This window comes from Antechinus flavipes, chromosome 3, assembly GCF_016432865.1.
Source record: "Antechinus flavipes isolate AdamAnt ecotype Samford, QLD, Australia chromosome 3, AdamAnt_v2, whole genome shotgun sequence".
In the NCBI taxonomy this organism is placed as follows: domain Eukaryota; kingdom Metazoa; phylum Chordata; class Mammalia; order Dasyuromorphia; family Dasyuridae; genus Antechinus; species Antechinus flavipes.
Window position 1 is genome coordinate 577,701,350 of NC_067400.1, and position 27,927 is coordinate 577,729,276.

The 27,927-nt window shown below is 41.1% G+C and overlaps 1 protein-coding gene across 1 annotated transcript; it reads right to left on the reverse strand.

Annotated features, from left to right (window-relative positions):
- Positions 1-1,065: 1,065 nt before the first annotated feature.
- On the reverse strand, positions 1,066-27,927 carry LIN28A (lin-28 homolog A). The gene is made up of 4 exons (XM_051991377.1): positions 27,897-27,927; positions 27,181-27,368; positions 4,107-4,291; positions 1,066-1,279 (listed from the first exon to the last, which is right to left on the reverse strand). Exons 1-4 carry the CDS (start codon positions 27,925-27,927, stop codon positions 1,066-1,068), a joined length of 618 nt encoding a protein of 205 aa, XP_051847337.1.

Sequence of the window (27,927 nt, forward strand, 5' to 3'; positions counted from 1 at the left end):
GACAGAATGAGAGAGATAGTGCGTGTATTGAAGGAAAGACTGAGCAAGTCAGTAAGGACACAGGAGGAAAGCTTGCATAAGAACTCATAAACTTGAGGTAGATGAACGGAACTGTTTGTACAATACAATCAGCTGCTGTGTCTTTGTGTTGTTAAGAATAGGTTAGTATATTCATTCCTGCTGGGTAGTCCTAGAGCTGCCACTGAATTATCCCTGAGATTGCTCACATACCTGAGAACACAGTGCAGGAATGAGGGCCTCTTAGATTAAAATATACAAAAATACAAAACCAGAATATTTATATTAAAAAAAAAAAACAACAAAAAAGAAAAGCCGCAGACGTGATTCATCCCAACCAGAGCCAGTTGATGTCCCGTCTGCGATATGGGGTCCCCCCTCAAGGGTGCAGAGGGGGCAGGTGTAGGGCCCAAGGTGCAGACGTCCAAGTGAGCAAAATAAATAAAATCAATATGGGAGGGGTGCCCTGGGCAAGAAGAAGAGCCAGAGCTGTAGCAGTCTCACCCTCAATCCCATTGCTAAGGGAAGGGGGGTAAGGCTGGATAGAGCACTGAACCTGGAGAAGACCCAAGACAAAGAGGACCCTTACCCACCCCCCACCATTCCCACTGTCCCCACCCCCTCCCAGGGACTCTCGTCCCCAGGCAGCAAAAAAAGATGTGGGAGTGGGGGCCCCTAGGCTTTGGTCCATCCATCCAAGGCTATGCCTCCTGCCACTCTGGTTTAAGGAATCACTCTCTTTCCCTATGCCCCCCTGTCTTTGCCTTCACTGAGGTCTCCCTCAGAGAAGCCATAGTTTATGTGGCTGGTGATTCTAGGATGGAGGCAGGCCATGGATGGAGAGGCCTGTGGATATGGCCCTTCTCCCTCTCCTCAAGGGGAAGGGGACAGTGCTGAGGATTCTGGACCCAAGACACTTAGTAGTGCCAGCTAGCTCCCCCCCCACCCTGCCCCATCCTATCCCACCCTGACATTCCCCACTCCCTAGTGACTGACGCCTGCTCCTTAAAGCCTTCCCATCCCATTGGGATGGTCCCAGACCCCACTTCAATCTTGGGCCTCAGGGAGTAGGGCTGGGCTGTGGATCTCCTCCTCCTCTCGGAAGTAAGCTGGTTTCCCCTGTGAACTGGGTGACTGCTGAGCCTTCAGAGGGCAGGAGGCCACCATGTGACTGATGCTTTGGCAGAAATGGCATTTCTTGGGCTGGGGTGGCAGCTTGCACTCCTTGGCGTGATGATCCAACCCTCCACAGTTGTAGCACCTGTGGCGTGCGAAAGGAGAGGTCATACATCCGGACCGCGACAGATTTGCCTACTCTAGCATAGCATGAGCCCTCACAGAGAGGCTACTTCCTAGCAAAACGATCCTCGCCCCAAGACACACAAAAGACATTAATCTTCCGGAGCGTTAGAGCACACTGGAGCATTTTTTCCACCAGTAAGTCTTCATTTTCTCGCTCTTTAACATGGTGTCACATCTGCTAGAGAAGCAGAACCACGTAATAACATCCTCCAATTTATCTAGCCCACGCTGCCAGATATACCTTAATTTAACCTCCCTCAGTCTCAGTTTCTTCATTTGTAAGAGAAGATGACAATAATACTGAGCCTCAAAGATCATGGTGAGGATCAGAGGGATAACATGAAAAACCCTTGCTTTAATGAACTGGATAAGTACCACTTATTATTATCATTACAAGAGTATCTGTAAAATGCTTCAAGGTTAGCAAAGCACTTTACAAATATATTTTATTTCATTTGATCCTCATAATCACTCTGTAAAAGAGGGAATATTATCATCTCTATCATCCTCTATGAGGAAACAAAGATTAATTGACTTTCTCAGAGTCACCTTTCTATTACTTACCTTATCATATCTAAACTCCTGGCATTCAAGACTTTCTATGCAACCTGTTTCTAATCTTTGTTTCCAATTTTGTTTTCTTCTTGTATAACCTGCGCTTCAGTCTAATAAGACTTTTTAAAACATTTTTTATTATAGCTTTTTATTTACAAGATATATGCATGGGTAATTTTTCAGCATTGACAATTGCAAAATCTTTTGTTCCAATTTTTCCCCTCCTTCCCCACCCCTTCCCCAAGATGGCAGGTTGGCCAATACATGTTACATATGTTAAATACAATATATGTATACATATTCATATAGTTATCTTGCTGCACAAGAATCGGACTTTGAAATAGTGTACAATTAACCTGTGAAGGAAATAAAAAATGCAGGTGGACAAAAATAGAGGGATTAGGAATTCTATGTAAGTAGTTCATACTCATTTCCCAGAGTTCTTTTGCTGGATGTAGCTAATACGACTTTTACCAGCACATTCGGGGCTTTTTAATTCCCTACCCATCCCCAATGTTATTATAATATATTTGGAACTCTGTCTACACTCATCACCACCTGCCGAAATTGTCCCCATCCTTTAAAGACTCCCTCCTATTGTCATGAAGCTTTCCCTGATCTCAGTCAAAAGTGAGCTTAGCAAGATATAACAAAGAATATTCAATCTAAGGTGAGAAGACATGGGTTTGGTGCTCAGCTTTACTATTTGCTACCTATTTAACATGGAGCAAATAACCATTTCTCTCTCTGGGGCACAGTTTCCTCATTTACAAAATTAAATTGGACCAGATCAGGGATTCTTAGCTGTTTTACTGTCAAGAACTCTACTTGTCACTCCAACCCCAGTCTGGTGAAGCCCATAGATCCCTTTCTCAGAATAATGTTTTTAAATTAGAAAAATAAAACACAGAATTGCAAAGGAGACAATATATAATGAAATTATTATAAAATATTTTGTTTAAAACCTCTTTTGGATCCCAGGTTAAATAGCTTTGTGCATAGATGATCTACTGTAAATGATTTCCATGATCAGCTGACTATGGTCTTAAGCAAACTACTTCTTATTTTATGATTATACAGATCAAGAAAGTAGGCTATTAGGGGCAGCTAGGTGGCGCAGTGGATAGAGCACCAACCCTGAAGTTAGGAGGACCTGAGTTTAAATTTGACCTCCGACACTTAATACTTCCTAGCTGTGTGATCCTGGGCAAGTCACTTAACCCCAATTGCCTCAGCCAAAAAAAAAAAAAAATACTTAATTAAAAAAAATTTTTTTTAAATAAAGTTAGGCTATTTACTAACTTGAGTTATGACTGTCAGTTCATTTGAGGAGAAGAGGGTTCCCCTATAGGATAATTCTTACATCAACCTGGGAGAAATCTTAGCATGTTCAAATCTTTTAAGATTTAAAATCATCTCTTCCAATACCCTCTCTTGACAGGTGAAGAAATCAAGATCCATAGTAGAGAATTCATTTGACCAAGTGAAATTAGTGGTTCCATGGATTCAGGTTTTCCTTGAGTGGAGATGGAAGAGGTGAATAGTACAGACCAAACTCAATCTCCCAAATCTTCCCAATAAGTGTACTAGTTAGGATTCGACTGCTAGAGTTGATAAGGATCTCAAAAACTATCACACATATAAGATTGAGCCTGAAAGAGGTAAAGGCCTCAAAACTGGTCAGTTGCTAAGTCTACTTCAACCTAGATCTTCTAACCCTAAGTCAATTTTGTTTGCTATCCCTAGGGCAAGTGGCTGCATTCATACCTGAGCCCTTCCCCACTTTTTTCCATCCAAATTCCATCACCAGAACCCTACTTCCCTCTCCCACAACACCTTCCTTTCCTTTTTTCTATCTCTCCTCAAGATGTTGAGGCTGATAATCTAAATATGGGAGACATGAAATCTCCCTGTTCTAGAGAAAGCTTTTCTGTAAGTATTGTGAGACCTGAACTGATAAAGAGCTATCCCGGTTTGGATGGGATCAGGGGAGTGTACTCAAAGATTCCTTCTTCCATCCACCTCCCATGGGAGGAAGCAATAGGATAAGGTGTCAAATCTCTACCTCAGGAAGAGTTAGGGAAAGAGGGCCTCTCCAAAGCCCTAGAGAGGTAAGGAACAACCATCAAGAGGAGGGACCCAAAAGGGACCAAAAGGACCTTCGCCTTCCTCCACGAACATTTCTGAATGTGCCCCCTATAGCCTCAGCCCAACCTTGCCCATCATCATACCTGTCTCCTTTGGATCTGCGTTTCTGAAGTGTTTTCCCCTTGGGCCGTCTTTCACTCCCAAGACAGAATACACCACCAGGCCCTGTCACCCGGATTGATTCAAGGCCCTTTGCTGACTTCTTAAAGGTGAACTCCACAGCTTCCCCTTCCTTCAGGCTGCGGAACCCTTCCATATGTAGCTTACTCTAAGGGATAGAAAGACATTGAAGGCTTTAGGTCATTTGTACTGCGACCTTTGTAACTCCAGCACCAAGGAGAGTACCTTGCATAGCAGAGACACTGATTCATACACATTTGTTAAAGGAAGGAATGTATTTAACCAAGAAGGTAAGAGAAAGCATGGCACTGTAGGAATTCATCCTTGTTCCCAATGGAATTGGTGAAACAGGAGGGGTTGGAGAAGTGTACCTGGGAAATAAACCAGCTCCTTTGGGACAGAACTGCAGCTACTGCAGACACTAAAAATGCAAAGATCATATATGTTATGGATAGGTGCATATGCATGCATCATGTTTGAGAAAAAGCATATTTTCTACTTCTTTTAGCACCAGCATTTGCCTGATAATGCTATTATGAAGCATAGAAGAGTACAGTAGTCAAAGAATCATAATTATAAGTGTTCCAAAAACCAATAGAGAAGTATCTAGTATGGAAGGTGGGAAGATGCAAAGCATCACCCAAAATAAGCAGAAAAGATCTCATTAAAAATGGGATGATGGGAAAAGGAGGTGGGTCATGTCACGTGTCCAAAGTTTGGACTAGAACTCAGCTCTTCCTGACTAACAGATAGGGGCTGAGAGAGAAATGATGAGTCAAGAATTTGAGTGCTTCCCTAGAAACCCAACAGATTAAAAAGACCTTGAGGAAGGTCTCCAGAAAGGTTGCTCTCTGCATCAAGGGACAGAGAAGGCCTCCACATCCCACAGATTATAAATGTGAAAGCGGGATGATCAAAGTTGTCTCTAGTAGATAAGAATATTGGGTCCATAGACAGGAAGAACCTGAGTTTAAATCCAGCCTCCCTCATTCACTAATGGTGAGAACCTGGGCAAGTCACTTAACTGCTGACTGCTTCAGTTTCCTCATCTGTATAATGGGGATAATACTAACACTGACTCTGAAGGTTGTTGTGAAGATCAAACAATTTAATAATGGCAAATGTTTATCCTAGCACATAGTAAGCACCATACAAATGTTAATTACATGTATACATAGTTTTTGGTGTGTGTTTGTGAGACTTGTGACTTCATTAATATAGAGAATTCCAGGTCAGGAAACTACATTTATCAATGCAAATCATTAGCTGGTTGGCAATTTAGAGAATTGGCTCTGGCATAAGAACTAAATAACTTGCCCAAGGTGACACAGCCACTGTGGATTATATGCAGTACTTGAATGAGTCCAGGTCTCCTGTCTCCAAGGACAATTTGATAGCAACTCTTTGCTGTCTCTATAAAACCGTATATGGGTATATCTACGTGCACAAGAGCACCATAGGTAGGTGGGATTGGTATTGGTCCTGAGATTTCACTGGTATAAGGAAATCTGGATGAGTTAAGTTTCTTCCACTGATGCAGATCAGTAGCCTCTCTGCAACTAGAGGATTGGCTGGGATACTGAGAGATGAAGAAATTTGCCCAGGATTACAAGCAAGGAAATCATAAGAAATCTTATGTCTAATATAAAAGAAAAATGCTAGAGCTGCAATCAGGAAAAACCGAGTTCAAATGCTACCTCGGATACTTATTGGTTATGTGATCTCTCAGCCTCTGTATTTATCTGTAAAACGAATATAAGCATACCTATCTCATAGTCTTTCCATGAACCTTAAATAATGCAATAGGATTTTCAAACTTAAAAAAAGCCTTTAAATTTTATAAATGCCAATTATCTTGGGAGCCTGCAGGGGGCACATGCTCAGTCTATGAAGAATAAAATCAATCCCTTGGCATAAAGCTAGATTTAAAAACTTCATGAATGTTCTCTCTTTCCTTCAGAGAATCTGGAATTTGAATCCCACTTTGGTCACTACCTACATGGCACCTCCTCTTCTTAATCCACAGATTCCTCAAATGTAAAATGAGGATTGAATGAGATGATCTCCAAGGAATCTTCTGTCTCAAAATCTCTCTTTCTATCAACTACCAACTCAAAATCCCAACTCATGGTTACAGTTACAAAATCATCTGGAGATAGTCTTTCTGTAGATACAGAGTTGGGAGCAGACAACATGTCTTCATTGTTGACTCCCTACCTGTCACTCCATATACAAAACAGCTCATGTGTCACATGCCTCATCCCACTCTCCCAAAGTCACATAGACAGTCACAAAATACATCTTGGCTACTCTGCTCATGTAAAGTACCTCTTCAGCAACTCTTAAGCAAGTCAAGAGACAGTGTGTCCTAATAGAAAGAATGCTAAACTTAGTTGTCAGTTATCTTCTGTGGTTTCCAATTGCTGATAGGATAAAACCCTTAACCTGGAATTCAAAGCCTTCATAACCTGGCTCCACCTTACCTCTTCAGCATTACTGTCCATTACCCAGAACCCACCTTAGTTGCACACATTCAGACCATCTCTGTCCTTTCCCTTGCTCCTTCTTCCCCCGTTATTCAATTTGGCCTGTTGAAATCCTTTTTTTTGGAGGTCCAGCTCAGGTTTGATCTCTTCCAAAGGACCTTTTCCTAATCTTTCTCCATGAATGTTCCCTCCTTTCTCAGCATTCAAAGAAATGACTCAAATTTTTTATTGACTCTTTTAGTGACCTGGATTTCAGTCTTAGTTCTGTTAACTAACCAGCTGGTCTTAGGGAAGTTTTCCTCAAGGTCTCAGCAGCCAATTCATCTGAAAATGGGGCTAGCTACTCAGTTACTTCATCTTAGAAGATTGATGAGAAAGAACTACATATGTATTGCAAACTGCTGAAGAAAATATGAACTCCTATTCTTACTACTTGTTTTTCTTTTTTGTTGCCTTGACTGGAGAGTCAGGATCTCAAGGAAAACTGCTGAAAGGGGTGAGAGTAGCTGAGACCCCAAGTCTAGGTAAGTCCCTCAGGGTTTAGGAGATTGGAAAAGATTCTGAATTCATTGTATATATGTAGATGCATTTATATTTACATGCATACATATGAGGTTATGAAGAGTCAGACATGACTGAAATGACCAAACATACACACACACCATGTGTGGATGGATGGAAGGACAAACAGACAGCTGGATGGGAAGACCAGAACCCTCATTCTAATTCCCCTGTAGTTCCCTTCCCCCCAGCTACACATTTAGACACCCAGGAATTAACTTGCTCTTCTTCATGTTTCTTTCCCTTTTGACATTCTGCCCTCTCTCACTGATCAGTGTGTTAATTGAAGTTTTCCCTCTGAGCCCCTTCCCAAGAGATTGTGGTTGAGTTGTTTGGGGATGGGGAAAAGCCCCATTATCCTCAGCCCTTATACTCTAATCCCTCCCCACCCCCAAGCTCAGAGCCTTTTGTCCCTTCCTGGTTGCAGAATATCCAGGTTCTTTCTACCAAGCCTGGGCCCCTGGGCTATACAGATCACACATACCTTTTGTCTCATATCTTCCCTAGGAAATCAATAGCAAGAAAAAAAAAATCAAACATAAGATGGCCACACTAGAGCCCTATCTGGATTCTTTTGCATTCCTTCTGATCACCCTCCTTGAGTTCCTCTATCTTCTTGGCCCCTTTTCTTTCTTTCTCAAAATTTTTCAATAGTATTTTACTTTTCCAAATACATGTAAAGATAGTTTTCCACATTAATTCTTGTAAGACTTTGTATTCCAAATTTTTCTCTCTTCCTCCCTTACTTCTCCTCTCCCCAAGACAGCAAAATATCTGATGTAGGTTAAATATACACAATTCTTTTAAGCATTTTCGTATTTGTCAAGTTACTCAAGAAAAATCAACCAAAAGGGGGAAAGAAAAAAAAAGCACAAACAATTGAACAAAAAAAGAGTGAAAATACTATGCTTTGATCCACATTTAGTCTCCATAATCCTCTCTCTGGATGTGGATGGCTCTTTCCACCCCAAATCTATTGGAATTGTCTTGGGTCACCACATTGTTGAGAAGAGCCAATTCCATCACAGTTGATTGTCACACAATTTTGTTGTTTCTGTGTACAACGTTCTCTTGTTTCTGCTTACTTCACTCAGCATCAGTTCATGTAAGTCTTTCCAGACTTTTAGTAAAACCAACCTGCTCATCATTTCTTGTAGAACAATAATATTCCATGATATTCACATACCATAACTTATTCAGCCATCCTCCCAATGTTGTGAGGATTAAATGAAAATAAGTGGATTTTCCATTTCCTTGACACTACAAAAAGGGTTGCTACAAAGCATTTTTACTCATGTAGGTTCTTTTTCCTCTTTTGTGATCTCTTTGGGATATAGACCCAGTAATGACACTGTCGGATTAAAGAGTATTTGGCCTCTTTTCTTTGAAATTAGTTCCTGAATCTGCTTTCCAGCTGAATGAAGTTTACCTCTCACCCCAACTAAAGTCCTGCTTTCAGGATTCTCTAGTCTTTTGCTCCAAGGAAAGAATTGATATATACTTTTACTCTGTCAATCAATCAATCAGTTAATCAGCACATATTAGCACTGGATTATATACTTGTAGCCCTAGAGCTAGGACTAGATATTTAATACATTTGTGGATTAATACTTATTAATTGATCTTATGATTTCCTCTCTCTAGGGCTCAGTTTCTTTTGTTGAAAAAGGAGGTTGAATTATGGTTCCTTCTAGCCCTAATATTCCAGGATTCTTTCTACTCTGCAACTTTTCCTCAGTCTAGCCCATTTCCCATCCCTTATCCTCAGAATACCCTTTCTTAACCACAAGAGAACAGATGATGAAATCCCCTGCTCTGAATAAGGGATATCTCCACTGGGGGAATCATGAGAAAAATAATGAACAGCAAAAAGTCTTCTAGAAGCAGCTACGTGACAAAGTGGATAAAGCACTGTGCCAAGAGGCAGAAAGACCAGAGTTCAAATATGATCTCATATACTTAATAGCTCAGCAAATCATTTATTCTTGTTCTGCTTTACAGATTACCCCATCTGTAAAATGGGGATAATGGCAATACTCAACTCCTTGTACCAACACATTTTACAGATACTAAAATGTATATATAAATGCTAGATATTATTCTAGTCCTAATAACCTACATTCTTAAATCCTTTCTATGGTCTCACAGCATTTTGTCTATATTCCCCCTATACTTATCATACTTTTGTTAGGTATTTGGGTCATTTATATCTTTGTCTTTTATCTTTTCTCCATTAAACTTGATACTTACTGTGATTCTGGGCAAATTTTTAACCTATTCCTACCTTTGTTTCCTCATTTGTAAAATGGGGATGATAATATAGCATAAACTTCCCAGAGTTGTTGTGAGGATTAAATGAGGCAATAATTGTAAATGGTTTAGTCCTTGGCACATAGTAGGTGCTATAAAAAGTGAGCTATTATTATTATTGTCATTTTAGAAGTGGAATTATAGGTTCTTCATTGAAAGTCAGAACTGAAGCCCAGAGGTGAAAGAATTTGTTCAAGTAAACTAAGAGAAAATAAAAAGCCAAATGGTATTGGAGGTAGGAATACTTCCAGCCAGCCTGGAAGCCAGAACAGTTTGGGTTAAAATGGTTTCTCTGAACTTGGGAAAGGGAGCAAGCCATTTATATAGCACCTACTATGTGCACCAGGCCTGTGCTAAGCACTTGGGTGGCCCACAACCTCTTAGTTGCAGAGAAAAGCATAGGAGCTTTCTCAGCCGCACGTAATCCCAGTGCCTTTCTTCTATTAATTATTTCTTATCTATCTTACATATAGCTTAATTTGTAGGTGCAGTTAGGTGGGAAAGTGAACAGGACATAAATAGATGGAGGGAATAGAGACTTATATTCCTGAGTTCAAATCCAGCCTCAGACACTTACTAATCATGTGATGCTAGGTAAGTCACCTATTCTATTTGCCTCAGTTTTCCCATCTTTAAAATGAACTGGAGAAGGAAATAGCAAACCACGCCAGGATCAATATCTTTGCCAAGAAAACTCCAAACGGGGTTGAACACAACTAAACAAATTGTTTGTTTGTATGTATATTTGTTTGCATGTTGTTCTCTATTAAGTTAAAGCTTATTAAGAAGCCAGGGATTGTCTTTTGCCTCTATTTGTATCCCATATTTAGCACATTGCCTGACACATAGGAGGTTCTTAATAAGTGCTTTTTGAATTGACTGAGAAAGTGCCAACCTTAATAAGAACAGGTTTCCTATTAGGGAGATCCCAGTTCCAGTAAAATCACAGATCCTGTCCCTAACATTCTTAGCCCAATCGCAGGTGGGTGACAGTGTTGACAATGCCTACTTACCATCCAATAATATCAATTCTCCTTTCTATAGGACTTTGAGAATTGCAAAACATTTTCCTCACAACTACCAGGTGAGATGAAGCAATAGAAGTATTGTCATTTCCATGTTACAAAAGACAACTTAAAATTAGGGAATTAAAATGACATGATCCAAGTCAAACAACTATTAAGTGTAAGTTTCAGACTGATGGGATAAATGGACTCCAGCAAAATATCATGTTCTTAGTAGCAACCCACTATCTAAATAAGCCCCAGTGAGGAGAAAGCTGACTCTAGAATTATCTAGTACTGATATAACTATCTCTGCTGACACCCACTATTATCATACAATTTGGAGATTAAGCTACAGACCTCAACTCCATAGGGTATCTTATACTTACAAAATTAGCAAAGTTAGCACACCTTGCCCTAGGTTATTTCCCTAGGTTAATTGAGAGTTAATTATGAACTTTACCCTCCTTATGGCATCACAATAAAGCCTTGACTCTTGGCTTGAAGACGGTTTGAGCCTCTGAATTCATTCTAGTAACTCCCCGCTTTTGTGATTTATTGTATGTCATCATCACTTGCTGTAACTCATCAGAATCATAGCTTACTTATCTTTTTGCACCATACACTCATCCCAGAACCTAAAAAAAAGGCAGATAGAAGGAACATTCTTCGAACATTTCAGAATCACAGGTCTGGGGCAAAGTCACCCGATTCTTTCCATCTTTAAAAATTCCACTTGGTCCATTTCTGTTCTCACTGCGGTAATTATCTCTATTATCTATCTTTCTAAAGCAGTGATTCCCAATCTTTTTCAGACTCCACGACCCTTGGTCTTCAGTCTCCTATTCAACATGAAATGAAATAAAATCATGGGTAGACATTTAAGAAATAGAGATTCACTATTTCAAATGGAGAAATAGTTATTTGTCCACTATTTCCTATACCCCTTGGACAAGCTTCTTAATGCCCTTGGGACATGGGAACCCCTGTTATAAATCGTGGTCCTCATTTTTTTCCATATTGCAAAGGCACCTGTCTACTTGTATGGGTTAGAATGGGTCCCATCTACCCTTTTTCTTGCTCTAACCAGTTTTCCTAGTTTGGATGACTACATTCTAAAACTCCCAACTCTAAACAGACTCAATTAAGTATTTATGTGGGCCCAAGGACCCCCCAAAATGTGGTTCTTGCTCCTAAATAGCTTACTTTCCAATTAAAAAGACAAATGAAAGGTCTGAGTTTTTTTCTGTCTTGGTGAGTGAACCTTTCTGGACCTCAGTTTCCTCAGCTGTAAAATGAGGTAACTAGATTAAACGGCTTTAAAAGATGCCTAATTACCAGTTCACATATTTGGTGTTCTAAAATTCTTGTTCTCACCATTAACAATCTGGGCTGAAGTCCCTTTTCCTTTCACATTCTCTTCATACATTCTCAGTTTTAATAACTCTTCCTTTTGCTAACAGTATAAAGACCCTTCCAGTTCTGACAACTTCTATTAACATGATTTAGAAATAAATTTAAAAAAGAAAAAAACGAACCATAGCATGAATGAAAATTCAGAAACGAGAAACTCTTGTTAATCAGTAGTTATTATCCACCATCACTGCCCTAGGCTTTGAGCTGAACAGAGACAGAATGGTGGTCTCCAGGGTTCCCTCCTCCACAGACTGCCCCCCCCTCCCAAAACACACATATTTTGAATTCCTCTGTTATCAGATAGGTAATCAGCACATCCCAAAAGCCAGCCTCCTAACTCCTGCATTTGAAAGGAAGGGGCCCAGAATTCCTCCCCAATCCCTCCTCCCCCAACCACACACAAAGCAAGACATTCCCAAGCTAGGCCCTGCCTATCTTTCCTTCTCCCCCCATTCTTCACCCCCCAAAAAGAAAAGGCATGGGGGAGGGGCAAAGGGCTGAGCTTCCCTTCTGTAGGGCCTAGCCAGGAAAACAAAGAACTGACGCTGGTTGGTCCCAGTGGCCAAATTCCAGGAGAAGCAGAGGTGGCAACCCTCCCCCACGCTCCTGAGAATCTGAAAGCTCCCCTTCCTCATCTTTCCCTTTGCATTCTCAGAAGTCCCACAAGACAGAGATGCTGACCAAACTCCCATCCCCCCCTTTACTCTCTAGACTCATATGAAACGAGGGACACACACATAGCTCCTTATCCCCCCACCCACCCAAGCTTCTGGCTGGTAACAGCTGCATTACATCCAAAGTGGACAGGCAGGACAGGATGCCCCATCTCCAAGGGCTTACTCTATCTAGCTCCCCTTTCACTAATCAGGGCAAGGGGGCGGGGGTGGCTCAGGGAGAAGCTGCCTTCAGATTCATCCTCCCTCCCGCTGCAGTAAAGTCCCAACTTTTAACAACTTGGGAGGAGAGAAGCTGTGAAGGAATCGAAGTCTCCCCTGTGCTTAATAAGTGTTTTTTCATTCATGTATTCCATTTCACATTTGAAGACCCAGGAGCAGGGTGCCTGATTCTCTACAGCCCAGCTGGTCAGAGTATTCTGAAGGACCATCTCTAGAAGCATTCAGGGCTCAGTAGTAGAGATCTCTTTCAAGTAACTTACCCAGATCCTACTTTGTAATCCTTAAAAATTTTGATTTGGTAATTCTTTTCGAGCAGAGTTCTTATTTGGGGACCCCAGGTTCTTTGGCAGCAGAACACAAGCTCTGGCAAGGCAGTGCCAGCTGAAAAGCCTTGGATCATCAGCCCAATGATGTCATAGCTCAGATAAGTTTGGATAAGCTCAGGACCAGGTCCATCTGCTGTAGGGTGATGGAATTGTTTAATCATAATAGAGGGGCTTGAGAGCTGATCCACAAATCCTGAAAATACTAAAGAAAAGTATAATTATCTGTACTAGAGAGTAGCACACAGTTATTGTGTGTGTGTGTGTGTGTGTGTGTGTGTGTGTGTGTGTGTGTGTGTGTATGAGAGAAAGAGAGAAAGTATCTGAGACTTAGTTAAACGTTGACTCTACTTAATGACCTACCACAATGCTCTGAAAGAAGGTAGTTAATGAATGCTTTTTGAATAGATAAATGTTTGTTGAATGGAAAGGCAGAGGCAGAAAGGCTCCAGTAAAAAGGGACATGATTTTCAAAGGATGGATCCCTCTCCATATTCTTCAGTCTGTCTCTCCCCTACTCTCCAGTCTGTCTGATACACACCCTAACCCCATCCCGAGACTTTGGAAAGACAAGAAAACTGACAAATCACCCCCATCCTAACTCCTAGGATCCCAAACAAGGTTCATTGGTAGACTGAGGGAGTGTATTGAGCTCAGAATAATAACTCACATTTCTATACTTTTCCTTTATACTCATCCTGTAAAGGGGATCTTAGAGTTGTTCCTATGAGAAACTCAAAGCACAGAAGTTAACTGACTCACCACAAGAGAATAGCTTCTATTAAACATCTCTCTTCGCCCTCCCATCCTCCACCCTAGCCCTTTAAAGTTTGCAAATTTCTTTCCATATACTACAGGTATCATCTTCATTTTTAAGGTGGGAAAATTGAGGCAGAGATTAAGTGCCTTGACTCAGCATCCCATGAGGATACCAGTAAGGATGAATCAAGATCCCAAACTGGTATTCTTGCCTCCAAGTCCAATAGTCTACCATGAGGCAGCTGTTGTTAAGTTGGCTGAGTCATGTCCGATTCTTCCTGACCCCACTTGGAGTTTTTCTTTGCAAAGATACTGGAGTGGCTTGCCATTTCCTTCTCCAGATCATTTTACTGATGAGGAAACTGAAGCATAAGGTTTAAGTGAATTGCTCTGAGTCACACAGCTAGTGTTTGAATCAAATTTGAAATCAGGTCTTTCATAGGATTTACCTGAGTTTCTAGCTCTATCCACTGTTATCACCTAATTGAGGCAGCTAGGTGTTGGTAGATAGAGTGTTATATTTGATTCAGAGTGACCTCAGATACTTACTAGCTATGTGACTAGACTATTCACCTAACTCCACTTTCTGCTTCAATTTTCCCATCTGCAAAATTAGGCTGGACTTTATGACCTCTCTGTTAGCTCTCAGCTCTAAAGCCTCTGCCTTTTAATTAGAGCCCTCCTCTTCTTACACCTTATATCTTTCATCCATCCAGTGACACTGCCTTCTTTGCTACTCCTCATCTAAGATACTCCATCTTCACAATCAAAGGCATTTTCACTGACTGTGTGCCATTTCCAAAACGCTTTCCCTCTTCATCCCTGCCTATTAACTTCCTTAAGTTCCAGCTGAAATTCCACTTTCTGCAAGAAGCCTTTCTCAAGCCCCTTTAAAGCTGTTGCTAGCCTACAGTTTGTCCTCTACATGTCTTATTTGTTATGTTTGCACGATGTCTCCTTTGCCAGACTATAAGTTCCTTGAAATGTTTTTTTTTTTTTTGCCTCTTTTTATAGGGCCTTTCGTATATTAAACAATTAATAAATAAAATATTAACTGAATGACCATAGGTGCCCAATATCCTGAACTCCCCTGAATCCCCACCATGAAAAGAAGGGGATGTAATGTATTTCCTTTAACAATCCTTCTGCTAGGTAGAAAATTCACATTTCTCCCTTAAATGCTTGTTGAATGGGAGGGCTAGGAGGCAGATTAGGCACATTTTACAAACATTGAATCGTTAAGACCTAGTATTCGGGTTTCTGCCTGTCATTTTCCCACTAAATAATGTTACCCTTACCTCTTCCAAGACAATTCTTTAGAAACAGAGGAGGTGGAAAGAAAAAACAAGAAATCCCAGTCTCCCCTCTGAATCCTTGTTGGCTTAACTTGACCAGCAGATGGCGCTGCTGGAATGTCTAAGGAATCCACTGTTCTTTAATACAAGTATTTTCTGGGCTTTTCAGTCCCTGTACTCCTTGGTTTTCAGTCAAACATTCTATACTCCCCTTTTATTAAAAAGGAAAAAAATTCTATTGTCTATCATTAATATACACGCAGGGAAAAGCCACAAATCTTCTTCACTAAGAAAGGAAATTAATCTTAAAATTTACTATGTATATGCACTTGTGAAATAAACCACATTAATCACCTACACTAGGATAAGAACAATCTACTACATCCTCAGGAGGAGCCTTTAGGCTGAAAAGTCCAACTTGCATGGGAAGCCATGGAAAGTAGAAAGTAATCACTAACTTTTTGTAGCAACAAAGTATCAGTCTATCAAATGAGAGATCTATAAACATTCTTTGCTACATAGCCAGGCTGCCCAGGAGCAAAAGAGATATATGAGAAATTGCAGGTGATGTAGAAGAAACAAAAGACAGCAAATGATCCCTCCACCCACTCTAAGAGAGCAATGACTCCTAAGGAGATTGATTCTATATGGCAGGAGCAAAGGCTGGGGTTAAATGCACCTCCAGTACAGAAGGAACTCGATTATTATCTTCAACACATGTCCCTTCACAGCCTGCAATTCAGGTAGGTTTTCTCGAACATTGTTCTCCTGTTCCTTTTCTAGGGGCCTTCAAGAGGATTTAGGATTACAGATCTAGGTAGAACCAGAAGAGATTTCAAAGGCCATCTAGAAACTTCAAGAAACTCAGGGAGATTAAGTTATTTATTCATGGTCACACAATAGTAAACATTCTGGAAGGGATTTAACCCATAGCTCCTTTCTCTTCAGAGCCAGTGCTCAGCCCAACAAAACCCACTCTAATTCTGGGAGGCCATGAATGATATGCAACTGAAACAAAAGTGTACTAGGAGTCAAGAATCTTGGGTTCTAGTTTCTCTACTAACAAGGTGACTCTGGACAGTTCAGTGTCTCTGGACCTCAATTCCTTATACAACAAAAGCAACAAACATTTATTAAGCATCTAGTGTGTGCTGGTGAGATTTAAAGCTAAGATAATACAGGGACTGTGACCTCTTGGAAATCAGTCTGGTAAGTTATGGTGGACTTTAGTTCCTCCTCCAGCTCTTAATATTCTATGATTTTGTCAACACCATGTAGTATGACCTGCCTGAATTACCCCTTAAGTTAGATGACCTACCCCATGAAAATAAGAGTAATTCAATTTCGTTACTCAAACCTGGAAGGTAGGGGGTAAAAGTGAAAGCTTCACTACAGAGACTGAGAGACAGAAACAGAGATAAGGGGAATAAAGCAGCATAGCTGGTTCTGTAGTGATTAGAGAGGTTCCTCCTTCCTTCATTTAATTAAAAGGAGGACTATATTCCCAATAGAACATTTTTACCTCACTAACTGGTTCCCATTTTGGATACCCCTCCATTCCAGGGGTAGAAGACAAACCCATCCTTATGCCAGATTAATTCAACAAACATTTACTAAGTACTTAACTAGGTTCTGGGGAATACAAAGACTTTTTTTTTTTTTTTTTTTTTTTAAGGGAAACTAGCTTACAATTCACTATCTCAAGAGATAATTTTTGGCTCCTCTGCAATCTCTCTTCTTTTCTCCCTTCTCCTAAACTGCAGGATATCAAATCACTTAATGATTTCCAGGGAAGAAATGATCTTCTGGAATATTGGACTGAAAAATTATATGACCAAGTCAACCTTTCTACCGTGTGCACAGCCACCACTGTATCTAAGTTGTCATGGTCTATACCTCTGCGCCAGGCTACTTTAGGCTCTCCTTCCCAGAAAGAGGCTTCATGATTCGAGTTCATAGCCAAACTGAAAATAAATTTCTTCTACCTTACTCAGGAAGCTTGCACACTCATATGGACCCTTGCCCTTAAGCCATGACCATTTACTCATATCACATACATACATACTACATATTACATACATACATACTACATATCACAGCCCTATTATAGGCGGAGTACTATGGGAGATAGAGAGATGAAAGTCTCTCCTTGTCAGAAGACAAGGACTTTGTATTAGGGGTGGAAATAAGACATAGGAATTAGAACCAGAAGTTAGAGATCCTCTCAGCTAACCCCTACATTTTACAGATCAGGAAACTAAGGAGAAAAGGGAGTGATTTGTCCAAGGTCACATGGGGCACTCTGAAAGCGGGTGGTAGCACAGGGAGCATTCTTGACCAAACAAAGAATAGGTGGTCAGAAGAGATAAAAAATTTTAAAAATTTGCTTACATAAAACTGAAAAACTTTTACACAAACAAAAGCAATGCAACTAGGCTAAGAGAAAGCCTGAGGGTGAAAATCTTTGTATTAGTTATCCAAGATTTATAGAGAATTGACACGAATATAAAACAGCCATTCAGTCATTTTCCAGTGGATAAGTAGTCATCAAAGGATGTGATAGGCCATTTTCCAAAATACTATTAACTTTTAACAACCATGGGAAAGATTGCTCCAAATTACTGCTACTAAAACACACAATAGCTCTCACTGGGGTTTTACTTCATATCTAGAAAATTGGCAAAGATGACCAAAAAAAGATAATAATAAAATGTTGGAGTGATTATAAAACTACAAGCATGTATTTAGTAAAATATTGGAGCTTTGAAGTAACTATTCTGGAAAACAATTTTGGAATAAAGTGACTAAAACATCCATATCCTTTGACCCAGAGATGCGGCTGCTTTGGAATATGCTCCCAAGTTGCTTAAGACAGATAGATTCCACATACAATACTATATTTATGGTAATATTTATGATAGCAGAGAACTGAAAACAAGGTGATCACCTATCAATTGGGAAGTAGCTAAACAAATTATAGTATGAAAATATAGTAGAATATTATTACATTGTAAGAAAAGACAAGTAGAAAGAATCTAGAAAAAGCAGAAGCTGAGTAAAATAAACAGACATAAGAAAAAACACAATTATATAAATGATAACAGCAATGTAAACAGAAGTCATCACTACAACTACCACCACAACAAAATTTTGGGATATTGTGCAATTATAATGGCCCTAGACGAAATGAATTAATGTTCTCTCTCCTTTTGCTGAGACAACTGTATATATTGTCAGACTTGGTTACTTAGTTTTGCTGATTTTCTTTTTGCTTCACTCTTCTCTCTTTTTTAAATTATTATATCAAGATAGATGTTGCTAGAATAGGAGCGCTGGGAGTGGAGTCAGGAAAATCTGAGCTCAAATCTAACTTTGGACATTTACTAGCTGTATGTTTTTGAGTAAGTCACTTAACCTCTACCTCAGTTTCCTCAACTATAAAATGGGGATAATAAATAGCAACTCAATCCATTTGCTTGTTGTGAAATCAAATGCAATAATATTTGTAAAGTACTTATCACAGTATCTGGCACACACTAGGAACTTAATATAAAACTTTAAAAAAAAGAATTTACTAAAAAGAAGAAACTACTTAAAATCATCAGCAAATATTATCTTTAATAGGGATAAGCTAGAAGCCTTCCCAATGGGACCAGCAGCGAAGCAGGGATGCCAATTATCAGCACTATTATTCAATATAGTGCTAGAAATGTTAGCTACAGCAACAAGAAAAAGAAATTAAAGGGATAGGCAATGAGGAAACTCTTTGGAGATGATATGATGATATGCCTAGAGAATCCTAAAGCATCAACTAAAAAAGAAACCACATATGTCTCTTTTCTAGAGATTAAAGTCAACTTCCACCCTTTCTGTTCTAGGCAGAATTGGAAATAACAGCTTTAATGATTATCCTCCAGGTTTATATGGATCCACCTTGTTGACCTCCATCAGGTACCTAGGAAATCACCCAGTTCACACAATTACAGTAAAGAGACACAAAGGGTGAGACCCAGATCCCAGTTCTATAGGTATCATAGATTTCTAGCTATATTTATATGACTATTTCATGACTATTCCAAAGTCCACAATCTGCTATGCCCCTTCCAACTCTCGGGCAAAAGGGGCTGTACAATCATGTTCATTGTGACCCAAGACAATAAAGGTATCATCTAATGCATCCTTCTGCATCTACACTCCCTATACCTTCAAGTCACAAAACCCCATCATCTTTGCCCACTTAAAACACTTTCTTCAGAATCAATTATTGCCCTATAATTCAATTCTCCTAACTTCCTGAGAATCACCAAATGATGTTAGCTAGTTTAAGTACACCTGTCAACCTACTGCTAGAAAATCATTCCAAAAATAAATGAAGATCCTAAATGGTAAGTGATATATGCCCCAGAATATTCTGCAATATACTGGCATGGCTGGTGTTAGAACTCTGATTGCTAGGATCTCTTTCTGCTGCACTACCCTGAGGTTTTGGAGGATTTTTTTTTTTTTGGTAAAACTTTTGGGACATCCTGTACAAAGCCTTTGAAGTTTGCAAAACCACTTTCTTCACAGCTACAGGGTACTGTATTATTTGCCCCACTTTATATTTCAAGAAACTGAAGCTCAATAAGATGTGTCTTATAGGAAGTGGCAGACTACAGTACTCAAATCCAGATACTTCTGACTCTTAGTCAAGTGCTATTTCTCCTATAACCAGCTTGTTATTCTTCTCTTAGCTTGGAAATATCCTCAATTTCTTCATATAGAGGCCAGCATACTCCTTCTCTATATTCTGCATTCTGAGATGAGGAGTATATATGAGAATGGGTGAGATGGGTAAGAACTCAGATTCCATCAGTTACAAACTATGGAGAGCATTAGCATTTGCTGCCTCAAAGGGCTATCACAAGGGAAACATTGCATTATCACAAACCACCATTATCATAAAGCACCATAGAAATGAGGGGGGTGGTGATCAACAAAGTAACTGACATTCAAAAACTATTTATCTCTTTTGATCTTAACTTGGGAGACAGATGAGACAGATGTGATGATTTTATAAAACCCTCTCAGAGAATCATTGATTCAGAGCAAGAAGGGATCTGGAAAGACCAGTGAGTATTTTCTGGATGAGAAACCGAGGCACAGAAAAGTCAAGTGATTTGCCTAGCATAACAAGGCCAGTGTTTGAGGCAGTCAGTTTTTCTGATTCCAAGTCCATCAAACTGTACTTATCACTCACTAAGGTTACTTACTTACCTATCATTTACTCTGTAAGCATATTGTATCTGCCAGTTTATACATGTTTTCAGCACCATTAGAATGCAAGTTCATTGAGAGGAAGGATTGTTTTTTGCTGTTTCCTTCAAATCACAAGTGATTAGAACAGTGTTTTTATATACAGTAAAAGTTTAATAAATGCTGGATGACTGATTGCCATCAGACTTTCCTCAAAACTCAACGTCAATAATAAGAGATGGGGGTAGCTAGATGGCCCAGTGAATAAGAGAACCGGTCCTGAAGTCAGGAGGGTCTGAGTTCAAATTTAGCTTCAGACACTTAACATTTACTACTGTGTGATTCTGGGCAAGTCACTTAACCCAAATTGTCTCACAAAAAAAAGAGTTGAAAGAGAAAAGAATAAGACATGGAAACTCTTAAAATCCATTGTGACTCAGAGAAATGGTTTTATTGCTTCCCTGTTCAGTTATTTCAATAGGGATAGACCAAGGAGGGGTATTTTTTAGGGCTGCCCTGTTTTACTCCCAGAAAGAAGGTCTCAAGTTATCCCCACCTCTTCCCCACCCCTTAAATCTCATTTTCATGGTGCTTTAGAAGTTCTTCCCTCAAAACCCAACTTAAGGCAGATAGTATAATTACTATCATCCTTTTTTTTTTTTTTTTTTTTTTAAACAGATGAAGACAACTGACATTTGAACAGAAGCAATTTCAGGCTAAGAATCTGCAGTCCAGGGCCTCAAATCTTAATTCTGTGACTCTATCCTTTTTTGACTTTAAGTTAATCACTTTCCTTTCCTGGCTTTTAGTTTCTTCATCCATAAAATGAAGGGAAAGCTATTGGTTTCTTGCCCCTGGAGGACTCTGAGCCATAGCTAGATTGATCACTTGTCAGGGGTGTGAGAGGAGGGACTCTTCTTTGGAGTGTGAATTGGACTGGATTAGATGGCCATCGGAAAGCCCTTCCAACTTGAAAATCTGTGACATCGTCTTCTAGATGGCTAATAAGGTCTCTTCATGGATCTAAATTGTAGGTTCTTTCACTACCCCCAAAAAGCATTTCAGGGAAGGTCTTTCTTAGATCCCTTTTCCAGTATAAGGCATTTGCTATTAGAAGCAGACTGGGCTGGGAAAACAGGAGGGAAATGGCAATGGATTTTTCTTCTTAAGGGGCAATGAAAGAGAATGGCTTGGAAAGAGGGACTGCTCTTCATTCCCAGGGGGAGAACTTGGTCAATTGGAAGAGAAAGGAGACTAATTAAGATGCAAATAAGTACCACCCCCATCCCCATTAGAGCCAGACAGGGAAACTGGCCTGGAACCTAGAAGGTTGGAGGGGTACAAATTGAAGGAGGGGGGCAGAGCAAAGCATCTTCCTCCCATCCATACACAGGCAAGGAGAATAGGAAGTCCCAAAGGGGGGACTATCATAGCTCATAGCAGTGCCAAAGAAATTCTATTTCCTATGTAAAGAAGAACTGCACATATTTAACATATATTGGATTACTTGCCATCTAGGTGAGGGGATGGGGGAAGGGAGGGAGAAAAAATTTGGAGCATAACGTTTTGCAAAAGTGAATGCTGGAAACTATCTATGTATATGTTTTGAAAACAAAAAGCTTTTTAAAAAAAGAAATTCTATTTTCTCATAGTAAAATGCAAACTTTCAAGAGACACCTTCTGTCTAGATATTCTCAGGATCCAGACTCACAAAGCTTTGTACATAGTAGGGTCTTAATAAATACTTATTGAATTAATTTGAAGGAAGAAGAGCAGCAGGGGTTTTAAACCCAGGATTTATAAAACTGTTTTTTTTTAATTTTTGATAACTGTATTTCTATAAGAATTGATTTTCTTTGCAACTCTATTTTATTTATGCATTTAAAAAATCCTTCTGAGAAGGGGGTCTATTGGCTTTACCCAAGGGCTCCAGGACACAGAAAAAGGCTGACAAATCCTGTTATAGAGTTTAGAAAATTTGAAAGTAGAACACAGCACAGTAAATCAGATTTATTTTTTATGTTTTATATATTTTTATGTGCTGCTTTTTATCTCTTTTTAATTCTTTGTTACAAGAATGCTTGTGGGGGGGGGAAGAATTATATTGAGAAATAAAAGTGATAATCAACCCAAAAGATATCAATAAAATTTTAAATTAAGAAAAATAAGGGGCAAGGAGAAAGTAAAAAGATCAATTGTGGGGAGAGGGAAGGAGTGGAAAAAGGAAAAAGACATAGTAGTTTGTTAGCAGGGACTGGTAAAGAGAGTTGATAAATTTTTTTTCCCTTCTTCCCTTTTCCTCAGAAAAGGGAACTCCCAAGTTCACCTCCTCCTTGCCAGATGCTACCTTCTGGGGTTCCCCACAAACATATGTTTCCTTGTCCCCCTAACTGTAAGCCCTGGATAGTACTCCCCTCATACCATGAACTTTAGAAAAGGGACATAAATTCCAAAGAATTTTTCCCTCCTCAGGCCATCAGAAATCAGCTTTGGAAAATCCCAGCTTCTTGGTATTAGGATACTATAATTCAATTCAACAAATACATCTTAAGCATCTACTATATTACATGCAAGACACTTCAAGATAACAGGGAAAACATCAAATTAGTTTCTGCAAGTCAACTAATAACATATTCTACTGGAGCGCCAATGGTTAAACATATACACAAACTGGCTAGAAAGATCACTAAAGAGGGAGAATGGGAAATATAGATGGCAAGAGCCACAGCTTGAGAATCAGAGAGGATTGCCATTCGAATGCAGCTGTCTGTTAGATAATGACTACAAGACTCTAAAAAGAGTGAGATCTTTTCCCTATCTGGGCTTCATTTCCCCTATCCATCAGTCAACAAACATTTACTAAGATATTCCTTTGTGTCAGGCAGTATATTAGATGTGATGCAAAGAAAAACTAAATCTGGGTCCCTGCACTCAAAGGGCTCATAATTTAAGGGGAGAAACAATATTCATGAATATATGCAGGTACATGGAAGGTGATGTCAAAACAGGGAAGAGGAAGGAGAAATAGAAATAGAAATAGAAATAGAAAAAGTCTCCTGTACAAGCCTTACCCTGACCCAGTCTACCAAGGGAATGAAGGAGTCAGATTAAATGATCTGGGAGGTCCATTCAATCAATCAATCAGCAAGCATTTATTATGTGCTAACTGGGTGTTAGGCACATAAATTAGATAGAAAATAGAATGTGCAAAAAAAAAAAAGTAAATAGGTAATTTTTGGAGGAGAGGCAATTGCAATAGCAGGTAAAATTGTAAGAAAGGACTTCCCAGGTAGCTGTAGATAGGTGGAGGCACTGGAGTTTTAAAGGAGGCTAGGAAATCTAAGAAGAGATGAGGGGAGGGAGTGCATTCCAGGTATGGGGGACAGCCAGCTCAAAGGCATGGAGCTGGATAGGTTTGGAATGTGACTAGTCAGATTAGAATTCAGGTTGTAAAAGGCTTTAAATGCCAGAGGAGTTCATTTTTGATCTTGGATGTAATTGGTAACTACTGGAGTTCATTCAACAAGGCTAAATCCTATGATCCTATAACGTGTCTTCTTCCCTTCTACCCAATTCTTGCAAAAAACCTTTTTTAGTCATTTAACAGTAAGTGCAGGTACCTATTCCTCCATCATCAATCTTTCACAAGAGAGATGGTTTCAGTATTGGGCAGAGACAACTTGTTTAAGACTATGGGAGATCCAGAGAAGGCTCATTCCTGCACATACTACCTTTCCCAAGGTTAGGTGAGCTAACTGGAAATTCTGGAAACCAGAGGACTAGGAGAGTTTATCGTTTTCTTTCCTCTCCCAGGCAGTAGGATCCTGCCTGGTCACCCTCAGAGAAAGTCCTAGAAACACTGTGTAGACATTAGATGTTCACTACTAGGTCAGTCACTAAGTTCAAATATGGTAAAAATGTACATCATGAGCAGATGGTGCTAAAAAAAATAACACTGAACTGGAACTTGTGATAAGTCACTTCGTTTCTGAATGCTGTTAGACTGGAAGACCTCTCCATTCAAGTTTTTCTATGTCTCTGTATCTCCATTACCTTGAGCAGTCTCTTAATAAATGTATAATTCCATGATTCTTCCCAGCTCTGACTTTCTATGTTCTAACACTCCATTCACCTTAATTAATGTTTGATTCTATGATGGCATGATTGCAAGACTATATGGCTGATGACTCATCAATGTAGTTTAATTAGCATCAACTAGTGTGGATTCTGGTCTCTGGACACAGAGCCTCACCTGCTCCCCCAAACCTAACTCTTCCCCTAAAAAATGAGGGAAGAAGTGAAAAATCAGTGTAAAAGTCCAAGAATTCAAGAGGAAAACCACTTTATCCCCTCTGTGGTTCAGTAGCCTTGAGGAAGGTGGGGGGAAGACCGGAGTTGAGTTTAACTGACTCCTTCATTGCAGCCTCACAAAGTTGGGGAAGCTGCCCAGTTAGTCTCCAGTCCTACAGAGATTTTAATCTCTTTGTGATCAGATAAAGGGGAGAGAGGGGGAGCATTGCCTCCCTGCTGGGGAGGGCCATTCAAAGCTGGTTCCTGTAATAAAGTGATTTAATAGATCTAAAGAGGCCAATTCCCTTCTTTCTCCCACAATTACTTCCTGTGGGTTATTCACATATGTAAATGAGGCAGGAAGGGGGGCAAAGGAGAAAACTTTAAACTAGAGGTCTGGTTGGGGAGGGGAATGTATGGAAGTAGAGTAGAGACTAACAATCACTTTGAAATCCCCATCAACCAAAGTCCCCCTAAACCTCCATTGACCAACATGTCTTCTTCCCACATCTCATCATTTTCCCTTTCCCTAAGTCACTGCTCTCCAATCTCTCCAGTTCCTCTAACTATTGATCTCCACATCACTCTCCAAATCATTATTCTTTAGGCTTTCTCCTCTTCAGTCAAAATTGGCTTTCCTCTCGTTTGCAATGGTTTTTGGGGATACAGTCTGCCAGGATCCTTCCCTATCCCCACAATGTCCTCTCTTTCCAGCTGCATTCCTGGCCATATTTTTAATCACAATTCGAATACCACTCTCTATGATGTTTGACGAAGCTCTGGTGTGCTTCTGGAACGCATTTTGACCCAAAACTATACAGGGTATGAATACATCATCTCCTTCACATTGGACTTTAAGCTCTTTGAGGACTGCCTCTTCCTTAAAATTTAGCCTAGTGCTTGAAGTGTCCCAAAGTAGGCAAGTGCAGAGAAGTCATGTCTAAACTCAAAAACCCTAGGAAATAATCAAACCTGCAGAACTTTAGTTATCTCACATTCACAGTCCTCCTGAACACTGGCTGTTTGTGATGGCAAGCTAAGCCCATTCTTTCTCCCAATCTTCTCCTCCCCCAAATAGTCCCCAATTCCCCCCTCCTTGGGCTCCAATTCTCAATCCCCTTCATCCCCCCCACCTCTAAACCAAAGGCATAGAGAAAAAATCTCAGTCCTTCAAAAGCAACCCCTAAATCTTTGGGCCAGATAGGGTGGTAGTGACAGGGGGAGGGGAGAGAAGGTCCTAAGTGTGAGTCCAGAATTAAGATCTAGGTTGCACCCCTTCACACTGGCCCAAATGCAACCTGGGGCACTTCCCCCTAAAAAAGAGATAAAGAACTCAGGACAGGACAATTTAGCTTGGGGGAGGGGGTGCAGATGAGAGATCTCTACATTCCCTATCTTTCTGTCTAGGCATGAGGGAGACTGCAGACAGACTAGACAAATCAAGGGTAGGGCAGATGAGTGAAAGGGTGGGGGGAGGTCCACGAGTCCCAGGCCCCTTCTGTTTGTGTCTTGGAATGTTAGGGCAGCAATTTGAGAGCCGTCTGGGGCCATAAATGCCAAGTCTGGAAGAATAGATCCAGAGCCTAGACTGCCCTCCCTCCCCCTAGCCCTGCCGAGCTGGGGCGACACTGAATTTCACCCCCACCGAGCTGAGCTGCTTGCTTTCACTGAGAACTTGGGGTTGCTCCAGCCTGGAAGAACAGCCCCAGCCACTGGCTCTAGGCGAATGTCTCTTTCTTGGTCAGCTCCAAATGCAAGAAGCATCTGAATCAATGAGTTTGGAGGCTTAGGGCGTGTGCGCAGAGCTTCTACTGGGGGAGGAGGGAGAAGAGTGGACATAATCAGAGTTAAGTCTCCTTTCCTCTTTGCTATCCTTTGCTGCAAATCACAGGGTTTGTCATTTCCACAGCTCTAATGGATGGCACCCAGGGAGGGGGAAATCCAGCTGTTTTAAATCCCTAGCTCCCCCAGAAGCTCTCTTTCTCGGCCAACTCCGATTAAACATTGGTAGACAAATCCTATAGCCCAGTGCCTTCCAGTCACTGTAAGTGTTTCCCCCAGCGAGCCCCCCTCCCCACCAAAACTCCTTTGACCTGATAGCTCACAGTTCACCACCACCACCTCCCACCAGGCTGGACAAAATCACCTCAATTTTTGCCACATGGGGTCACCTCCCTGGCCCCTGCCCGCCCCCCCCTCCGAGAAAGAGGTATAACGTACACGTGGCGAGTCGGATAAGGAAAAGGGAAGCTCTGAGGGGTCCAAGCTAGAGGGAAGAGATGTGATAGGATTAATTACGGGGCTCACACCATGTCCACTGGAAAAGCACTTTGGGGGCGAGGCGTGAATAGTAGGGAGATTCTCAAAGGAGTGGAGGCAAAATTGGGGGTCTCTCCCTTTGGTCTTGCTGAGAAGGCACTGGGGGCGCGGCGACAGAGAAGGGGGATAAGAACACCTCTCACCTGGTGCACAAAGACGTCCACAGGCGGGTCGAGCGCTACGCCCGCGCGGGCGGTCATGGACAGGAAACCGAAGCCCATGCGCACATTAAACCACTTACAGATGCCGGCGCCGTGGAGCGGCTGCGGCTCTTCGCCAGCCCGGGCCGAGTCTCCGGTAGCCGCCTCCTCCGCTGCCTTTGCGCAGCTACCTGGGTGGGGAAAGGGGCCACAGCAACAGCTCAGGTCAGCTCGGCTCAACCCAAGAGCCCGCGCCCCACCTCTCCTGCAACCTGGACCCTTCTAGGCGGCGCGTGGGAACCCCAGGGTCTGGGGCTTCTAGTCCGGGAGATGGGAGAGCTAGGGAGCTGATCCGAACCATCTGCCCCTCTCCTCCTTTCCCTCCCACCAAACACAGCAAGTCACGAAAATTCTAGATGGCCCCCGAAAGTTTCATCTTCCTCCAGTAACTCCGAACTGTCTCCGCGCTTTCTCCGGACCGGCGGACCGGCAAATATCCCGAATCGCTAGGGGATGGATGCCCCTCCTCTCCCCGCTTGCCCCCGCCCCTGCCGGGAAGCGGCAACCCCGGAGCGCGTGCTGGCGGGACTCCTGGGTTCTTGGGTGCCGCTCTAAATGGGGTGGGTTCCAGGTCCCTCGGGGTGCCCTGTCCTACGTCCCTTTTCCCTGACCCAAAGATGTTCCTATCCTTGCCCAAGTTCCCAATCGCGAGACCGAACCTGCAAACTGCTGGTTGGATACAGAGCCCAT